The following is a 17,277-nucleotide window of genomic DNA, read 5'->3' on the forward strand; positions in this document are numbered from 1 at the left end:
ATACTACAAGCTTTCAGAAGCAAAGGGAGCTCTTCTTTATAGAACATGCAGTTTAGACTCCAAAGAATAATGATTTAACCACAGATCTAAGTGAGTAGAAATTAATATACTGTGGCCTGAGATTCATGTTTTTTGTGACCGACAAAACGTTTTACTGATGTGAGAATTGGAAATCTCCAACTCTCCCAGTTTTCCAGGAGTAAGCTAAAAACATAAATTCATTGATGGTATTTTTCCACTGTGGACAACTTCACTGTTTAAGCTGAGGTAGAACACTGTATTTGCACTGCATGCTTTTATAAATGTTTCCTTAATAGCAGTTACATTATTCCCTTTGAAGAAACTTCTTCTCCCTGTAACTTTTTGGGCTTATCTAGGTCAGTTTCATACACAGGCACTACACTTGGACTAACACTGAACCCACACTCACCCTACTCACTCCAAGTGCTTTAGCAAAGCCTCCCAACTGCACAAAGAATTTTACAAGCAGACAACCTAACATTCTGTACCTGTACATTTGAAAGTGCTTTTGAGGTGTGTAACTAACTGTTTTGACTTTGTGAGTGTTTTGAAAAATATGGCGTTACCATTGCGGTCCAATCCCTCTGATACTTACTCAAAAGGAAACCTTCAATAGGTAGATCTTTGACAGAAGCCTTCATTCAGTGAATCAAGATTTCTCATTTAGAAGTTGAGCTGCAGGTTTAGGACTGTAGCTTGTGAATCTGGCCTGTTATGACCAGACTTAATCAAATCAGAATCTAATTATCAATATCTAATATCTATTCTGGGTAGGTAGTGTGTCAGGTGGGGATGTTATTTGGCCATTTATGGAGATGTGGTACTATTTTAAATGTTTTTCTTCCACTGCTGTCTGATGTAATTATTACAAGTTCAGTGTGGCATGTAGGGTAATTATGCATTGTGAATAGCGGGGTGATATGCTCAATTAAATGTTTTATAATTTCTTCAAGTCCTCTCCATGTGGTTCATTTTCTGGAAATCCTCTTTAGCTAAAAATACCCTGGGACATCTTGTTTCTGATAATTACGTGGCTCAATAATCGCTGAATTATGCACTTGTGCTCAAAGGTGGCCTTTCTGCAGAGAAGGGAGACATTTTGGCTTACATTCATGTTATGCTCTTGTTGAAGGAGTCGAGAGACGACTTCCCTGTTCCTCAGAAAGGATAGCAAAATACTGATGCAGTTTGCAGGTCAGAGAGTCTTGCAAATGTGGAGACAAAGTCAGAACGTGAATACGCTGGGCTAATTGTTTTTTGTCAAAAACAGGTTTTCTTTTAATATCTCATGCTTGGGAAAGTCCAGAAAAGCAGAGGTTAACATTAGCAAAAAAGAGAGTGATCAAATTAAAAGGAAGAAAATGGCCAGGAAAGCATTTTATCATCACTTTCAATCACATGGAGAATTTTTCTCTGATATCCGCAGAGCAAAAGGAATATTAGTCCATTTTCTGAAAAAAAGTACAGCAGGAAATCAAGGCTTTACCTGCCTATGTTGTCGTGGAGCTTAGAAACACAGTAACAGACAAGGGAGTTTTGTAAAAGGAATTCTAGCCCTAGAAAGGTGCACTAGTCAACTTACTTTTAAATAAATACAAACAACTATAAAGTGCAGGGACACAAAAACAATCATATCCAAACTTCCATCAAGCCTTCATCAGATTCTGGCACTACATCTCAACTGGTTTCAACAAGAGGCTTCAGGCACCATTCCTAAAACCACAAGAAGGCTTTAGCACTCCCACCTTCGGATACCATTAGAAACTACGAGAATCCTTGACCTGAACAAACATAGCTTGAGGTGTATCTGAAACAACAGAAGAGTATTAACAAAACGCATCGGGTTCAGGTCCATCTGACAGGAATGGACCCTGCTTCAGGTTCGCCTGTAAAGACAATCTAGAGTATAACACAATGGGGTGAGACATTCATTGCCATCATCGTATGATGTGCAGATTCCCTCAACACATTCAGTTTATGCCCTGTAATCACCTGATTGCAAGTGTCTCTCAAATAACTCAGTACGAGAACACTTGTGCAAAACTGCTGTCTGAGCTACTTCAGACTACAACCAGAGTTTAGTTAACAAAACTGCCTAAAGTAGATTGTACACAACAGTACGAGGTGCCTATCTCCCCATTTTTTCTCCCTCAAAAAGAATAGAAATTGTACTTGGAACACAAATCGGCGTTTAAAATGCTTGTCCACAAACAGTTACAGCTGTGCCTGGCATCTACACTTAACACTCTAGCCGCAACATCTCCAATTTACTTTTTTGTTCCTTTCAACTTCTAAGTTTCATTTTTTTTTTTTTTTTTTTCACCTCCTTGGCTTCCCTTTCCTTTTTCCTCAGTGACAAAAAGGCTAATTTGGTCGAATCCACATCCTTCTTTGTAATAACATCAGGGTTGACAAATAAGTCCCCCAGCCCTAACCCATCAAGGCTTTTTTTAATATATCTCAGCCACAGAATACGAGCCGAGTTGTCCAGAGACATGCATTTACTTAGCATCAGGTGGGTGAGAGAACGATCTTTATTTAACCAACTTTTTAGCCAAAAAATCAGGGGTCGCAAAGCAAGTGCGTCACTTAAATAGGGAACCCCCAGTTCCTCGTGGACTGCTAAATTAGATGTGCCACGGGGAACACATAGTAAGCGTTTCAAAAAATCATTTTCCGCTATCTGTAGGATTTCTGCAATAGTGTATCTCCAAATTTCACTGCCATAGGAAGCTATGGCCAAGCTTTTGGCCTGATACACTTGCAGCATAGCTCCTGTTGGTTTCTTCCCTATTTTGGATGCAAAATTAAAAATTGCTGAATTAACCCTGGCCAGATCCCCTTTTTTTCTGTAATAGGGGGTCCCATTTGAGCTGGTCATCAAAGAGGACCCCTAAATAGGAAAATACATTTGTGCGGGGGATCTTGGAATCACCTACACTAAACTGGAAATTCTTTTTCCCCAATTGCCCCACTTGCATGACATACGACTTGGAATTATTAATTGCCAAATCCTGGTCAGTCATGAATCTGGAGAAGGCAGATAAAAGCGATTGCAGACCCAGTTCAGTCCTGGATATGAGGACGGCGTTGTCCGCATATAACAGGACGGGAATCCCTCGCCGTCCTACACTTGGGTAATCAACTCCTGTTGCCCTTAGTACGCTATCCAGTTCATTAATATAAAAATTAAATAAAAAAGGGGCCAAAATACAGCCCTGCCGGACTCCCTTTTTGATATTAAAATCCCTCGTGACCTGCAAATCCTGTGAGAACCTGACATAAGTTTCATTTGATTCCACCTTGTTTCAATGCAGAAGCATTCTACGATGCCTTTAAAACTGCAAACACGTCTATCAATACAACACAAAATGACAACTTTATGCAAATCACTTGCTGAGCCTTAAAACAGGAGATGGGCTGTGTGTGTATATATATATATATATATATGTATATATATATATATATATATATGTATATATATATATATATATATATATATATATATATATATAAACACATTACCACTTTCATCTCTTCTTGTTCATGTTATAATCCAAAACTCCCTGCATACATCAAGAACCTTCAACCATTTGTGTATCATGCAACAAAGTTCTGCTAGTGGGGGATGCAAGGTTGGCCACCTAGGCTCGGCAAATTGTTGATATTCTTCGAATAGCTCTAGACCATGGAATCAGGATATTAAAGACTAAAAAAAGATCAGACTTGTACCGAGTCATTCAAAGTCACTTGACCAGAAGGGTGAATCATAATCCAACTCCATGGAAATATAGTTTGGAAACGTACACCAACACTACACGGCAGTTGCAGAGCTACAAATATCTAATGTCTAATTTGATTACTATGGATGAAGGGAAAGTCAACAGGGGGGCGGGGATTAAGGTGGCTGCAGCATTGTACGCGTCAGAAATCATTAAATGCAATATAAAAACATGCCTACAACATAGGCAGCTAAAAAAACTTACACAAAGGATTTGTCAAAGCTAAACACAATAAATGGAGATGGATGAGAATATCTGTTTACTTAAACACACATAGTAAACCAGATGTGAAAACCTCCCACCTAGACAAGTCAAAGGTGCAGCCAGCCAGGTGGTGAGCCAGAGCTCAGAACGGTGCCATGCTTTGCAAATGATGGGTCCAATCCTAAAAACAGCATTTTCCATCTTCCAATAATTTCTTCTCAAAGCTAAGCCCACAAGGATAGATAACAGTTTGAAGGGGGACCAGAGGGCTTCAGATGTGAGAATTCTCAGGAAGCATGATGCTTGTTGTCTTTGGATACATAGGGGCATATTTACAAGCCCCTTTCGCCACCAGTGCATCCCCTTTTAATATGGGAAAAATTGACGTACCAGCAGTGCAAGGGGCTTGTAAATGAGGCCCATAGTGTGTACTCTTATTTTTGCATAGGGGGTGACATTTGTTTGTTCTATTCATGGTATGACGGAGCACAAATTAACGTGTCCGATCTTTGATTATTGGAATTTAAAATTGCAATTTTACCTATAGCTCTTGACTGGACAATTGCCATGAATCAGACAACTGAAGAAGTGAAGAATGTTGAACCGAAAACGAAACTGCAACACTTTTTAAGAACACTCATTTTCATCCACCGTATTGATTAACTGCTAATAAGTCAACACTTTTTTGCTCTTCAAATGTTCACATGACATGTTCAACTGTGTGTTGTTCAAAGTGAATAGGATCTGCAAGCACACTGTTTCCGGGACACATGCCACCTTCTCTCTACTCATTTGTCTCCGTATAGGTGTTTCACCAATACATCTGCGCTCTCCTCGCATACTGCCTTCACCGGACCTCCATTGCCAAAAAATGAAGGGTAACACGCTAGTTTGGTGTAATGCATTATTACTTAAAGTCTTTTAATTTTCCAAACGTAGGTGATGGTTGTGGTAGGTGAGCACCAGAGCCCAAGAGATGAATAGAACACAGAAAGGGTACAATGGAGAGACCAAAAAACTCGTCTGAGAGTGCTGAATTACCATCTGCTGAGGTCAGAACTTGAACCTTTGTAGGAGGATGGAGAGCCTCATCAGCATTGCGCCACCACAGTTCTTAATCACTGCGACTGGCAGAATAATGAAAAGGGAACTGACACTCTTGTACTAGTGTTGGCACCAGATACACGTATTTCCCGAACAGCCCTGCATGGGATTAAGACAACGTACTAACACATTACAAGCACCCTCATCCATCCACCTCCAAACGTGTAACACTTATATATGTTTATGTGCTGATGCTTGAGTGTATTTTAAACCCACCCCCACACCTTTAATCGACATCCAGCAAGTGGCATAGGCACACTTACCAAAGGGTGTCTAATGAAGCTCTGCTGTACTGTTCACCATCTCCTTTGTCATTGTAGTCTGCTATTCTCTTCAATAAGGTATTTTTGTGTCATCAGGGATGACTTGGGTAGAGCCAACTAAGGCATATATGGTCAGAGGCACGTGCACCACAAGCCACCTCATTTTGGTTGAACTTTTGTTGGCTTTTTTGCATTAAATATTCTAAGCTATTGAGAGTGGCTTGATGGAGATCATAGTGAAACAAATGGCTCTGAGCTAATTATTAGTTAGTGATAATGGCAATTGTATCTAAACCCATCTCCCCACCAGTCCAGTACCCCAACATTTATTTTTTGAGACTAAGGAATAGAGAAACATAGAAGCGAGGCAAATGAATCATGGATCCACCAGAACCAGTATTCAAGAAAAGAGAATTATATTCCAGGAAGCACCTGGCACATTAGTGTGAGTGGAGGGCAAACTAGTGCGCACACTATGCAGGCCACACCCATGTGAGTGCAGGCATCTTCCAGAAAATTCAATTAACTTTGTGCATTGAATAATTTCTGTCTGTGGTCAGGATTGGATTCCTCGGAACTACAGGAGAGGGTTAGTAACAGCACCTGGGGAATTGTACAATAAACCTATGTGAACACATGGCTAATGTGGACCGCAAATCAGAAAGACTGCCCCATGCAAGGGCTACCAATTGGCTACTATGCTGAGCTCATTTAAGTTCTATCCCTATCATTAGGTAGGATTTGGAGGGTAACAGCAAAGATAGAAGAGGAATATTTATTCCAGAAAGTGTCGAAATATATCAAATGTAAGTTACAGATGCAAGTCCATAGAAAAGAAAACCTGCACTTCAGCTTTATAATCCATTGAGAAAGATAGGAAGAAAATAGGTAGTGTTGTTGTTTGAAGGTTTCTTGTCTGCTGTGACTTTTGATGGTGGTATCGCCGACATCACATGCCTACTCTGGCTTCGTGGCACAGTCCTATGATGGACCATGGTTCACACAGGCTGAAAGTCCCTGATTTGTTTTACCAGTCTCAGACCAGCTAGGAGCTGGGGAAGCCCCAGCAGCCTGGGTGATAGCTCATACGCAGAGGACGGATGGAGAGAGGTTTCTGGGAAGATGGAGGGTGGGGGCTAGACGTTAAGGTCGGTAAATCTTGATCACATCCTTGATGGCTCTCCTGCAGATGGGGCAGCAGGCGTTCATCTGCTTCTTAAGCTTCAGGCCGCAGGTATTGCACAAGCACATGTGTCCGCATGTGTAGATCACGGTGTCGACGTCGCCATCAAAGCATATTGTGCACTCACTGTTCTTACTGCCTGGCGGCTCAGGAGGAGCAAAAACTGGTGACACGGGAGGACTTAGAGGTGAACTTGGTGCCGTCACTGAAAATAAAAGAACAGGAAAACATTAAAAAGAGTAGCATCCTCACTAGTAAAAAAAAAACAAAAAAAGCATCCCTCCACCAGACTAAACCACCTGCTCATGGGAAATCCCAATGGGTCTGAAATCCTTGCATTAACATCTCTACTTGGGAAGGAATGGTAAGTGCTTTGGAATGCTATTTTCCTGATTTCCAGAGTTCTGGACCAGTTTGTGGTTGTTCACGTGGTATTCCATTTTTCCTCGGGAGTGTATTTTTCAGCCACACGGTTTACTACTTACAAGGCATTCTGCCACTTATTGTGAATGCCTCGTACCCAGAGGGAATCCAGGCTTAGGTTTCTTCAGCGCATATCAGACAAATGCAAACCAGACGCATGGAGCGACTGGCAGAAACCCGGCAGCAGAGGGAGAACACGAGAAGATTTGGACTGATCCTCTGCATGTGCAGAGGCCAAAGGGGCCAGTGTAATCAGGTTGAGCATGGAGAGCGCTATGTAGTCTAGGACAGAGGCAGCTGAGGAAAAAGTCGTATTTCTTCCACCGTTATTGGATTGGGAGGGGGTGGTGTGTGTGAGTGTGACTGTTACAATGGGAAGTCATACAAAGTGACGCAAAGCACTACAAATCTGGATAGGGTTTTTACTTTCAGTGCTGAAAAAGTAACCTTTTCTTAGCACAAATAGGGATTTGCACACTTAACACCGATGGGATGTTCCATTGGTTGTACATGAGCATGTCAGCGTAACCACCTATGGTTTTTAGTCTGGGTTTTGTATCAAAACAACACAACTGCTCCTCGAGACATGGGCAAATTGGATAAGTTGTTGCAGTTTACCGAATATTTCACATACTTAATGTTTATTGCACATATCCAGTATATGAAATGTTTTAAACTTGGCCTAGGTATAGGATTTTCTACTGGAATGGTATACTCTAAGTACAATGCCTATTCTAGAAATCACTTGCAAACCTATGCTCTACAGTGCAAGTGTTTGTGTGTGGGAGGGGGGTACTAGGTAGCCTGTTTGTGCAACAAAGCAGAGGAACAGAGCAGCATTTAGTAAATATGGCTCTGCACTGTTCTCTCCTGCTTACGTAATGCAGCACTTGGAGTGGGCTACATTTGAATAAATCTGCTTTAACATTTGCAGAGGGCCTGAAGTGCCCATCAGTGCGATGGGAAGTGTGGTCCATGCATCACACACTATACAAACTCCGAACTGGAGCACAAACTAAGCCTAGCAGATGAAACCAACCTGCCCATTTCTTCCTTACTCTTCACTTTCAACACAAATCTACAGCTTCACCCTTAATTACAATGTACTATGCATCACCTCTGTCTCTTCCTGACCTTTTGGAATTTGCCTGCTCTGACCCCACAACTGCCCCTCAAGGCTGTACCACGCATGTAACGACTTTGATGAACATGGTCTTGACCGTGAACCTTTAGACACCGTTCCATATTTCTAACACCCCTCTTCTGAAAACCAAAGTGAATTGCATTGCACTACTTCTATTATGAAATTTAAATGCCTATCAAATTCTTCTCTACTTATCTTTTTCTAGTGCACGTATGTTTCTTGTTTCTCCCCTCAGAGGACTTGTGTTTAAAACCAAACACTACTTGGTTGTCAGTGTATGGGCTATCTTCAATCTTCCTTTATGATCAAGAGCCCAGTTTTTCTTACTAACCAAGCAGAGCACGGAGGAAAAGTTCTTAGTACATCTTTATATACTTCACAGGTATAAGTTGCAGGAAACAGATAAGTGGAAGAAAGCATACTCATAGGCCCTAATTACAAGTTCCAGGCTAAATTCCAATCCCTGTTTAAACACTTGTGTCAGTGGTTTTAAACACTCGAGTGGTGCTTTCTGAACAAACAGGGATGGGTTACCTTTTGGTGGCAGGCAATATCAGTGGGGCATCCCCCAGCTTGACTTGCCATGTGTGAGATGCTCCCCCAAAGCAGGGCAGGTATTGGTCCTAACCCTTAATTATGACCGCAGAGCAGCAAATGGTAGGATGGCATCCGATTGCCATGGAAGAATGACATACGGCAGACCTGGGTACCAGAGTAGGATAAACTATTATTTTGGTTGACAAAGTTATGGCTGGCTGTGTTAGATATGGAAGAGGTGAATAGATCAGACAGTGATCTTCATGCACCAAACCTAATTCTATCTGATAATTACAGACCAAAACCCATTTTGCCGGGGCCCGGTGATCTGGGTGGCCTTTCCTCAACCAACAATCGGAAGAACATTGCATGGAACCCCTAGCCCTAGAGACAGTTATTGCTAGAGTATAGAAAGAAGTAGACCATTATCATCCCTTCCAGCGCACCCGAGGTGGGAGGTATTGAGCGTGAGCCATGCACAACATTTTGCACAGGTTAGGGATTTATTTGTTAAAATGCCTAAAAGGGGGGGGGGGGTCCAAGACCAATCCCCGGTTTTTATAGTTTTTGAACACTAGCAAAGAGGGAGCTTTTATCAGCAGTTAAATCCAACTCATGCCCCAATATAATAATTTGTAGGACCCGGTATAGGCAGGTCTTGCTAAGGGCTAAAAAGGATTGAGGAAATTGCTTGTGGTCTACCCTCCACAAAGCCCTGATCTCTTAAGATAGCCATAACTTTTGGCGTACAGCATCAACTTGCCTACATGGTCCTGAAACTGTGATGGATTTTTGTGTACAACCGGACGTTTGGGTGATCCACTTCAGTAAAATGTATAGGAATAGAGGTGCTATAGAGGAGGACGATAAATTATCCAATATGTGGCTGTAAACACCATTGTATTCACTCTTAATGAGACTTAGATCGCTAGTGATTCTTGCCTCTCAGCTCCTGCCCCAGGACCCGATAGGATCCCAAATGATTTGTATAAAGTGAATCTGGAGGTGTGGGGCCCATATATTAACATTTTATCCAATGCTATCTCATCGGGCCTTGAGATACCCTCCTCATGAAAACTTGCGAAGATCCTGCCAATTTACAAAAAGGGGGACTGGGCCAAACCAGGGAACTATTGCCCCATCATTCTAATTGACTCTATTCAAAAAAACTTTTTGCAAGCAAGTGTTGACTCACCTGCAGGACTGTATTACAGAGGAGGGTATCTTTTCTGACGTACACGTAGGTTTTAGAGAAAATGCTAGTACACTAGACCAGGTCTTCAGGTTTGCTTGTATATACTGGCACAAGGTACTATTTAATTAGGGAAAGCTGTACGCTGCCTTTGTTAACTTAAGCTGTGTTTGATCTGGTACTGTGAGGGAAATTGTAGAGTGTATTGGAAAACATGGGAAATCCCACTTTTCTTTTGAATATCTTGGTGAGGCTCCGTGTGGGAAACTTGGCTCATATCAGATGGGGAGCAAATCAGCAGATGAATATCTTGTAGGGTAGTTCAGGGAGTCAGACAGGGTTGTGTTTTAGCCACCACCCTGTTCTCCCTGTATATTAATGGGAGGATTGATCACCTCAGTAAGGCAGGTGTAGTGCACACAAATTTGGGAGGGTGGGGCCTGGTGCTCCTCCTCTTCATCGATGACACCCTATTGATTTCAAAATCTCCCCACGGGTTGCAATTGCTGTTAAGATTTTTTTCTTCTCTCTGTGTTGCGAGGGTCCTTAAGCTTAATAGTGCTAAGACCAAATGTATGTTTTTCTCCAAAAACAGGGCGATCCGTTGTAACATGCAGGTACAAGTGGGTAATACATGCATTGACTTGGTATCAGCTTTTGACTATCTAGGTATCAGAATGACACCCACCCTGAGCTGAGCATTCCAGATGGAAGAGGTTTATTTGGTGCTCATCCAGCAGACTGTAAACATAGCAATGGTCCATCGTAAGACCATCTCCTGACGGGTTTGCCCGGGCCCTTGAGATCTACAATGTCAAGGGTATTGGGTCTGTTCTGTATGGTGCCGAATTATGGGGCTCCTCTAACTCAAACAGTCTTGATATGGTGGAACATAGGTTTCTGAGGGCCTTATCTCTTCCCATGAGTACTACCCTTACACCCCTATATCTGGATCTTGCCCAGCTGTTGATTTCACATAAAATCAGATGCAGATTGCTAACTTTTTGGCACCGGTTGTGGACCACTGCTGAATTGGAATCATTTGCAATGGTGGAAGAGATCTTATGGACCGACCGGGTGTACAGAAGAACCTGTGGTTTTGCACCATAAAATCCCTTCTGCAGAAGTTTGGTTTTGTCATTTATTGGTCCTCTCCGGAGATGTTGTGTACGCTTTCCAGAGACAAGATAAAAAACATGTATTGGGAGGCTGTTGCTGTGGATACTGTGACTAAGAGCAAAGGCAGTCTCACAATGTCCGTTATCGATTCAAACCTTATATGAGTTATGAGGCAACCATTGAAAAAAGCGTTTCAACTCTAGCTCGTTAACAATACCTGCAGTTTAGATATGGCACCCTCCCAGTTAAAGCCCTTAGCGCCAAATGGCATGACAAGAGGGAGGGAGATGACCAGTGCCCAGTATGCACAGGGGGATAATAAAACGCTGGAGCACATATTGTTTTCCTGCCCTCAGTACAGTATACTTCTGGCCAAGTGGTTTGTGCCCCTTTGCAGGAACCTAGGCACCAGAAGTCACTTGGTTGCCTTTAGAATGCTTAAAACAAGTACAAGTAGACTCCATATCTTTGGTGTGGCAAAAATTTCTTATGGCCTTCTGGATTAGGCGTACCAAGTGCCAATGAAATTATGTGGACGTGGGGTCATTGGGACTGTATTCTGCGTATGGTATCTACTGTTGGGACACAGGCTTTATATTTCTAATCTCAAAGCCAACCTTTTTCTTTTATATGTCATGTGAAGATCGTTTTAGCAAGTCATAGATTGCGGCTTTTAGTCTGTAGGAAGCATTCCTTCTTTTTATCCTTAATATTCATGCTTTTATCAATTGGTAAGTATTAACTTCTGTATTTTCTTCTCTGTCAAATGGGTTTGTTTTTATTTATGTATTTTGCATCTTTTATTCCTTTATTGTGTGCTTTGATGATCTTTGTGATCGAAATAAAGCTTTTGTTTGGTATGGTAACCACTTGCACAGGGATCGGAATTATGAGTTGCGTGATAATTATCAGAACCTCACAGTTTTCCCCAACAGATTCTGACAGGTGAAACCTGCCGAAATGTATTGGGGTAAAAAGGCAACGCATGTGGAATTTAGCATGTTAAATACTGATTTCACATGTTATACCTTATTTACAAGTTAAAAACTTGGAATAGGAGATATTTACCACATGTGGTAAATACCTCCCCCTGGGGTAATGGTATTTATTTAACAGCATGGTAAATACAGCACCATATTCTGCCTAACTAATGAGGCTGTTAGCCTGAGGGACATGATAGGTGGAAAACAGAAAAGCACGCCCTCTTGCAGGTTCTGGAACACCTGCTGCGAAAGTTATCTCTTGTAGTATCTACAGCTCTGTGCACTTCTGTTATACAAGTGGTAAAAACGGTCCTAAAAAGAATACAAACACTAAAGGAGAAATTGAATGGAATTTAGATGTAAGAGACACCTTTCCAGAGGCAGGTGTAAGTGACAAATAGCATTTTTGGAGGTAGGAATGCCTGACACTTGCTCAAAAATGATGTCATTTGCTCCTTACTACAGTCAGAAAATTCATGTTCAGTGGTTCTTATGGGAAGGACCAAACTCATTACATCTGAACGACAAAGTGCACAAATGCAGACTGCTCAAATGAATGGCTCCTCAGTGGTACAATTTGATAGTTCTTTCAACCACCTTCCTTCTCCAGGTCAGGTGCCGAGATTCAATTTTCTTTTCTCTTTCCAGGGTATCTTTAGTTTGAAACACAGTAAGGTGTAGAAGACACTCACACTACACCAATGCTCTTGTTCTTAACTTTCAAACAATAACAACTCAGTTTGGGAGTTGCAGCATCTTTTGGTCTGGATTAAGCAGCTATACTATTTAAACAACCATTTCAGATAGGATTAGATTTCAGCAGACATAGTTACCTAGTGAGGATTCTGAAGCCGAAGAGGACCGGTTCACACTCAGGCCCATGTCAGAGTCACTGTCATACTGTGAGCCACTAGGAGATCCCGAGGGGGAGACAGTGACAGACTGCAAGGTGCCTGCAGAGAGAGCAAACGACAGCAAGTTACATGATGCTTACAGGAAACAACAAGCACCTTCCCAAAAATAGACAAAAACCACAGTTGGGAATAGGTTAAAGTGTCACCTGGAGGGGACAGCATAGAACCCATACTGAGACCATTAGATCATCTGTACACTAAATGTTAGCCTATTTCAGCAATGGACTTGTGATGGATGTATTTGTGATGCAAGAAACCCCTTTTCCCAATATCAACCTGAAGGCTTAGTGATAATTTTAAGAAAATCACACATTATTGTGGAAAACAGTTGAAATTCAAGTAATTTGTGTGGTAGACTAATGTTACGGCAAAAGTCACATGGCAATTGCTTATCTCGTCTAAAAAACATAGGGGCCAAACAAATTTGAAAGTACATCAAGGTTCTGTTAAATTTACTTGTGAGGCAACATATATAAAAGCCATACCACAATACCCAATGTATTCACCAAACAAATGCATATTCCTTGCGCTAATTACAGCCTGTCTCAACAAACTTGCAAAGTGCCATGATGCATACATTTAAATTCTGTTGAAAACGTCATCCCTGGACAAGCAAATGAAATGCAGTATCATAGCATGGGATTGATTGTAATTTTGAACTTACGTAGTGCACAATGACAACACAAGATGTAGTCTCCAATTTATGGTCAAGTAATGTTCTAGAACAAGAACATTGCTGTAGGCCAAGCCATACTTAACAAAAAACACACAACAAACAGAAAATACACATCTCAACAGGTCTGAACGGATACTACCAATCTATGGGGGACTGAACAGTAATATAGAACAATGTAAACCTAATTGCCTCTGCACACTCATGATATAAGGTAAATGAGCCAAAGGAGATTCCTTTTCCCAGGATAACACAATTTGGCTAAGTAGCACTGCAGGGCCTAGTCCTCTGGTCTCTCCGTTTCACTTTACAACTTAGCCACAAGTCATCTCCTTTCTTTGTCAGCAGTGTTCTCACCGCTTACTTAGCTATGTTGCATCTCAAGTTTCATATTTAGAGATTTCAAACATGTTCGTCTTCTTGGATGAAGACGGTCTTTTTTTTTTCTTTCTTTACAATGGTCTACTATTCCAGAAACAAAGAAGGTTTTTCATGAGATGAAACACAGATTCTGAAAATAAGGGATTGATTCTCATTTCATTGACAGTGATTTAGTGAGAGTTACTTTGAGTGTCTGGAAGGTCGCTGGCAATAATTCGTACTTTTTTTAATTCACTAATCCTCAGCTAAGCCCTTGTCTAATGTGCGCAGAAAACTATTTTGAGGTGCGTCAAACGCAATACTTATAACTCCGATGGCAAATCACTAAAGAGAAAGGCTAATCGAATGTCAGCATGGATACTACTGAATAAATGTCTTAAGGAAAGTTTACAAAAATGGGAAATTAGGTGCTCTTTCCTGAAAGCATATAAGGACTTTGTAGGGCGAATGAAGGCGAGACTGGGTGGTGTGGAAGGTCAGAAGCAAGACTGAGCAGGTTTCTGTGCTTGGCCAGTGGCCTACACACTAGTGGTCCTACACCTACCCAGACATATGTAGCCCCTGACCTACACCTACCCTTACACAGCCCATCAGGCAAAAGGGTATTTTTGCCTTTCGAGAATTGCCTGCATTCAGAGCACTATGTCAAAGATGTGTATTCTACTCAATGTGTCCTCTCTTTGAAAAACCCGAAAAATTATGCCTTAAAAAATGGCAGAGGTTCTGCTCAAGACAATATTTACTATCTCAATGGGCATTGCTCACTTTATTGTCAATGTATAGCTCTATGTTCTCTTTGTGGCATGAGCAGCGCCATAAATATAATCGCAGGATATACAATAGAATATAAAACTCAGCACGGATTCATGTAATGCACTTTTTGCGGGACAGGGTGCTCGTATGCCATGTTAAATATTGGCTACCAGTCTATTAAGTTGATATCTTCTCCATTAGGAAATATTTTTGCACGCGTTGTTAATGTCCCACATATATGTGTACGCGTATTCCATATCTCACACAAATATGCATGCACGTGCATTCGTAGACAGAAGCATACACACGCCATGCATGATGTAAAAAATGTACCTAATACACAAAACTATGCACAACATGTGGCTGCATTATAGTCCCTTTAGTGCTTCTGATAACCTTCTGAACCACTAGACTAAAGGCTGTGTGATATGCTCAGGTCACCAGACCCCGACATGAGATTAATAAACCACAACACTTTATCCCGCATGTGTTTTTTTTATATGACGTCTTATGTTTCTTCTATGTTTTGCAGTAGCAGGAATGTGTAATTCACCAGCTCAAAGCTAAAAATCTTGAAGGAAGCAGAGATCAAGATGCGACTTCCAGGAGGCCGGCCTGGAGATTACTTGTCAGCACACATGGAGGATTCAGGCGAACAAGCCTGGAGGCCTTGGCACTCAGAGAGGAGAGGTCGAGGTAAAGAGCCAACGAACTTGGCACTGTGGGCCGCATGTAGGTAGCTAAATACCAGTCGGTAACGGCCGAAATTCGGTAAATATCCCGTTACCGACCGGTATTTAGGCATTTGAGATGTAGGAGGCATGATTTAAGGATTCGGTAATTTACCGAATCGGTAAGGGATCGGTAAAATACCAAATCGGTAAAATACAGATTCGGTAAATTACCGAATCCTTAAATCATATGTAGGGAGCACTCAAGTGAGTGAATTTCAGTAGTAAGGATTCGGTATTTAACACCAACTACAGGTTGATGTTAAATAACGAATACCTTTCAAAAAGCTAAATTTGGCTGCTTAAAAAGTGCCATGTGGCAGACATACATGCCCTTAGGGCATGTATGTGCGCCACATGTGCACACATGCACGAATCAGGGGTGCAACAGGGTGTCAATGTGACACCCTGCCACCCATGATTATGCTTCCCCTATTACCGATTCGGTATTTACCGAATCGGTAATAGTAAATGGCTTCCCATTCATTCCTATGGGCCTCCAGGCCCATAGGAATGAATGGGAAGGGATGCATTATTACCGATTCGGTAAATACCTATTCATAAATACCGATATTTACCGAATCGGTAATAATTACCGATTGTTTACCTACATACTATTTACCGATTCATAAATACCGAATCGGTAAAATTCGGTATTTATGAATCGGTAAATAGTATGTTACCTACATATGGCCCTGTATGTTTTTTTGTCAACGAATCGATATTGAGAGGTTACCCCCATTTTTAGGTTGAGCCTGGCCAGCGCATGCGCTGCTCTGTGACGCATGCTGTATTCAGGTAGGGACCTGAAGCTCCGCCCACACTCCACCCATATCTTTCACTGGCTTGTGTCCTTGTCCGTTGTAAACTGTAGCTTTTCATTAGTCAATGGGCTTTGTAGTCCCTCCATAGTACTGCCTTGTCTCATCTTGTAACCTCCCATAAGGACTGGCCCTCTTACATGTGCTGTTACTCAATAGGTTTTAATTACAGCCTCCGAGCACTATTTCCTTAAATTGTTTTCACCTGCTTGCTGTTGCAGGTTTTATATAGCACAGAAAGCCACAGTGGCAATTGCGCCTTTGGTTTATTTGCAGAGCCGAACGCGGCCACGTGTTTTTTTTTCTCCATCTATTAACTTTGTGTTTTGTTTTCAAGTGCCCCATGCCGCACTTTAACATTAATAGAGGCTGCGTCCCTTTCTTTAGAAGAGCCACGTCTAAAGAAAGATCCGTAGCTGCTACTAAGGTGAAAGCGATGTATGGGGTGCTATTTTTTGTAAAAGAGCTCCAAACCATGCTTTCACTTTAATGGCGGCGGCACCCCTTTCTTTAGATGCGGCTCGTCTAAAGAAAGGGGTGTGGCCTCTATTAACATGAAAGCGCCGCATGGTGCACTTGAAAACTACAAATATTTGCAATGCAATAGGTCTTGCATTTGCGAGAATTTAAGCTATTGACATTTACAATGTCAATAGCTCAAACGCTCGTAAATGCAAGATCTATTGCATTGAAAATGCTTGTTTAACTGTTGTATTCCCTGTACCCCTACTGGAAAGGAATTAGGTCTTATAAATGGCTCTCACGAACAGAAATTCTGTGACATGCTTCGTTATTGATTCCTCAACCAGATTGCAAATACACCCAGACCGGCTCAACAAGGTCCCAAAAGCATACATCTCTAAGGGGAGGGTGGTATTGTATGCTTCTTTATGTCACCTGTAGTAGTCGACCTAGAGGGAAAAAACATTTGCATTTGTCACAGGGAACAGACTGCAAAGATGTGGCCTAACGGCTAGAGCGATCGACGTCGAAGCTGGGGAACCAGGTTCGAGTCTCAGCAGGGACGCTCAACATCCTGTGATTCTAGG

The 17,277-nt window shown here is 41.7% G+C and overlaps 1 protein-coding gene across 1 annotated transcript in view; it reads right to left on the minus strand.

The window, feature by feature from the left end:
* Window positions 1-6,135: 6,135 nt before the first annotated feature.
* The window catches only part of NEURL1B (neuralized E3 ubiquitin protein ligase 1B), a 95,218-nt gene continuing 84,076 nt past the window's right edge, over window positions 6,136-17,277 (minus strand). The window contains exons 4-5 of the mRNA XM_085618077.1: window positions 12,789-12,908; window positions 6,136-6,762 (exon numbers count right to left, since the gene is read on the minus strand). Coding sequence (XP_085474203.1) covers window positions 6,518-6,762; window positions 12,789-12,908 — 365 coding nt within the window. The 3' untranslated portion in view covers window positions 6,136-6,517. The remainder of the gene's footprint in view (window positions 6,763-12,788; window positions 12,909-17,277) is intronic.

Source organism: Triturus cristatus, chromosome 7 (assembly GCF_964204655.1).
Source record: "Triturus cristatus chromosome 7, aTriCri1.1, whole genome shotgun sequence".
NCBI lineage: Eukaryota > Metazoa > Chordata > Amphibia > Caudata > Salamandridae > Triturus > Triturus cristatus.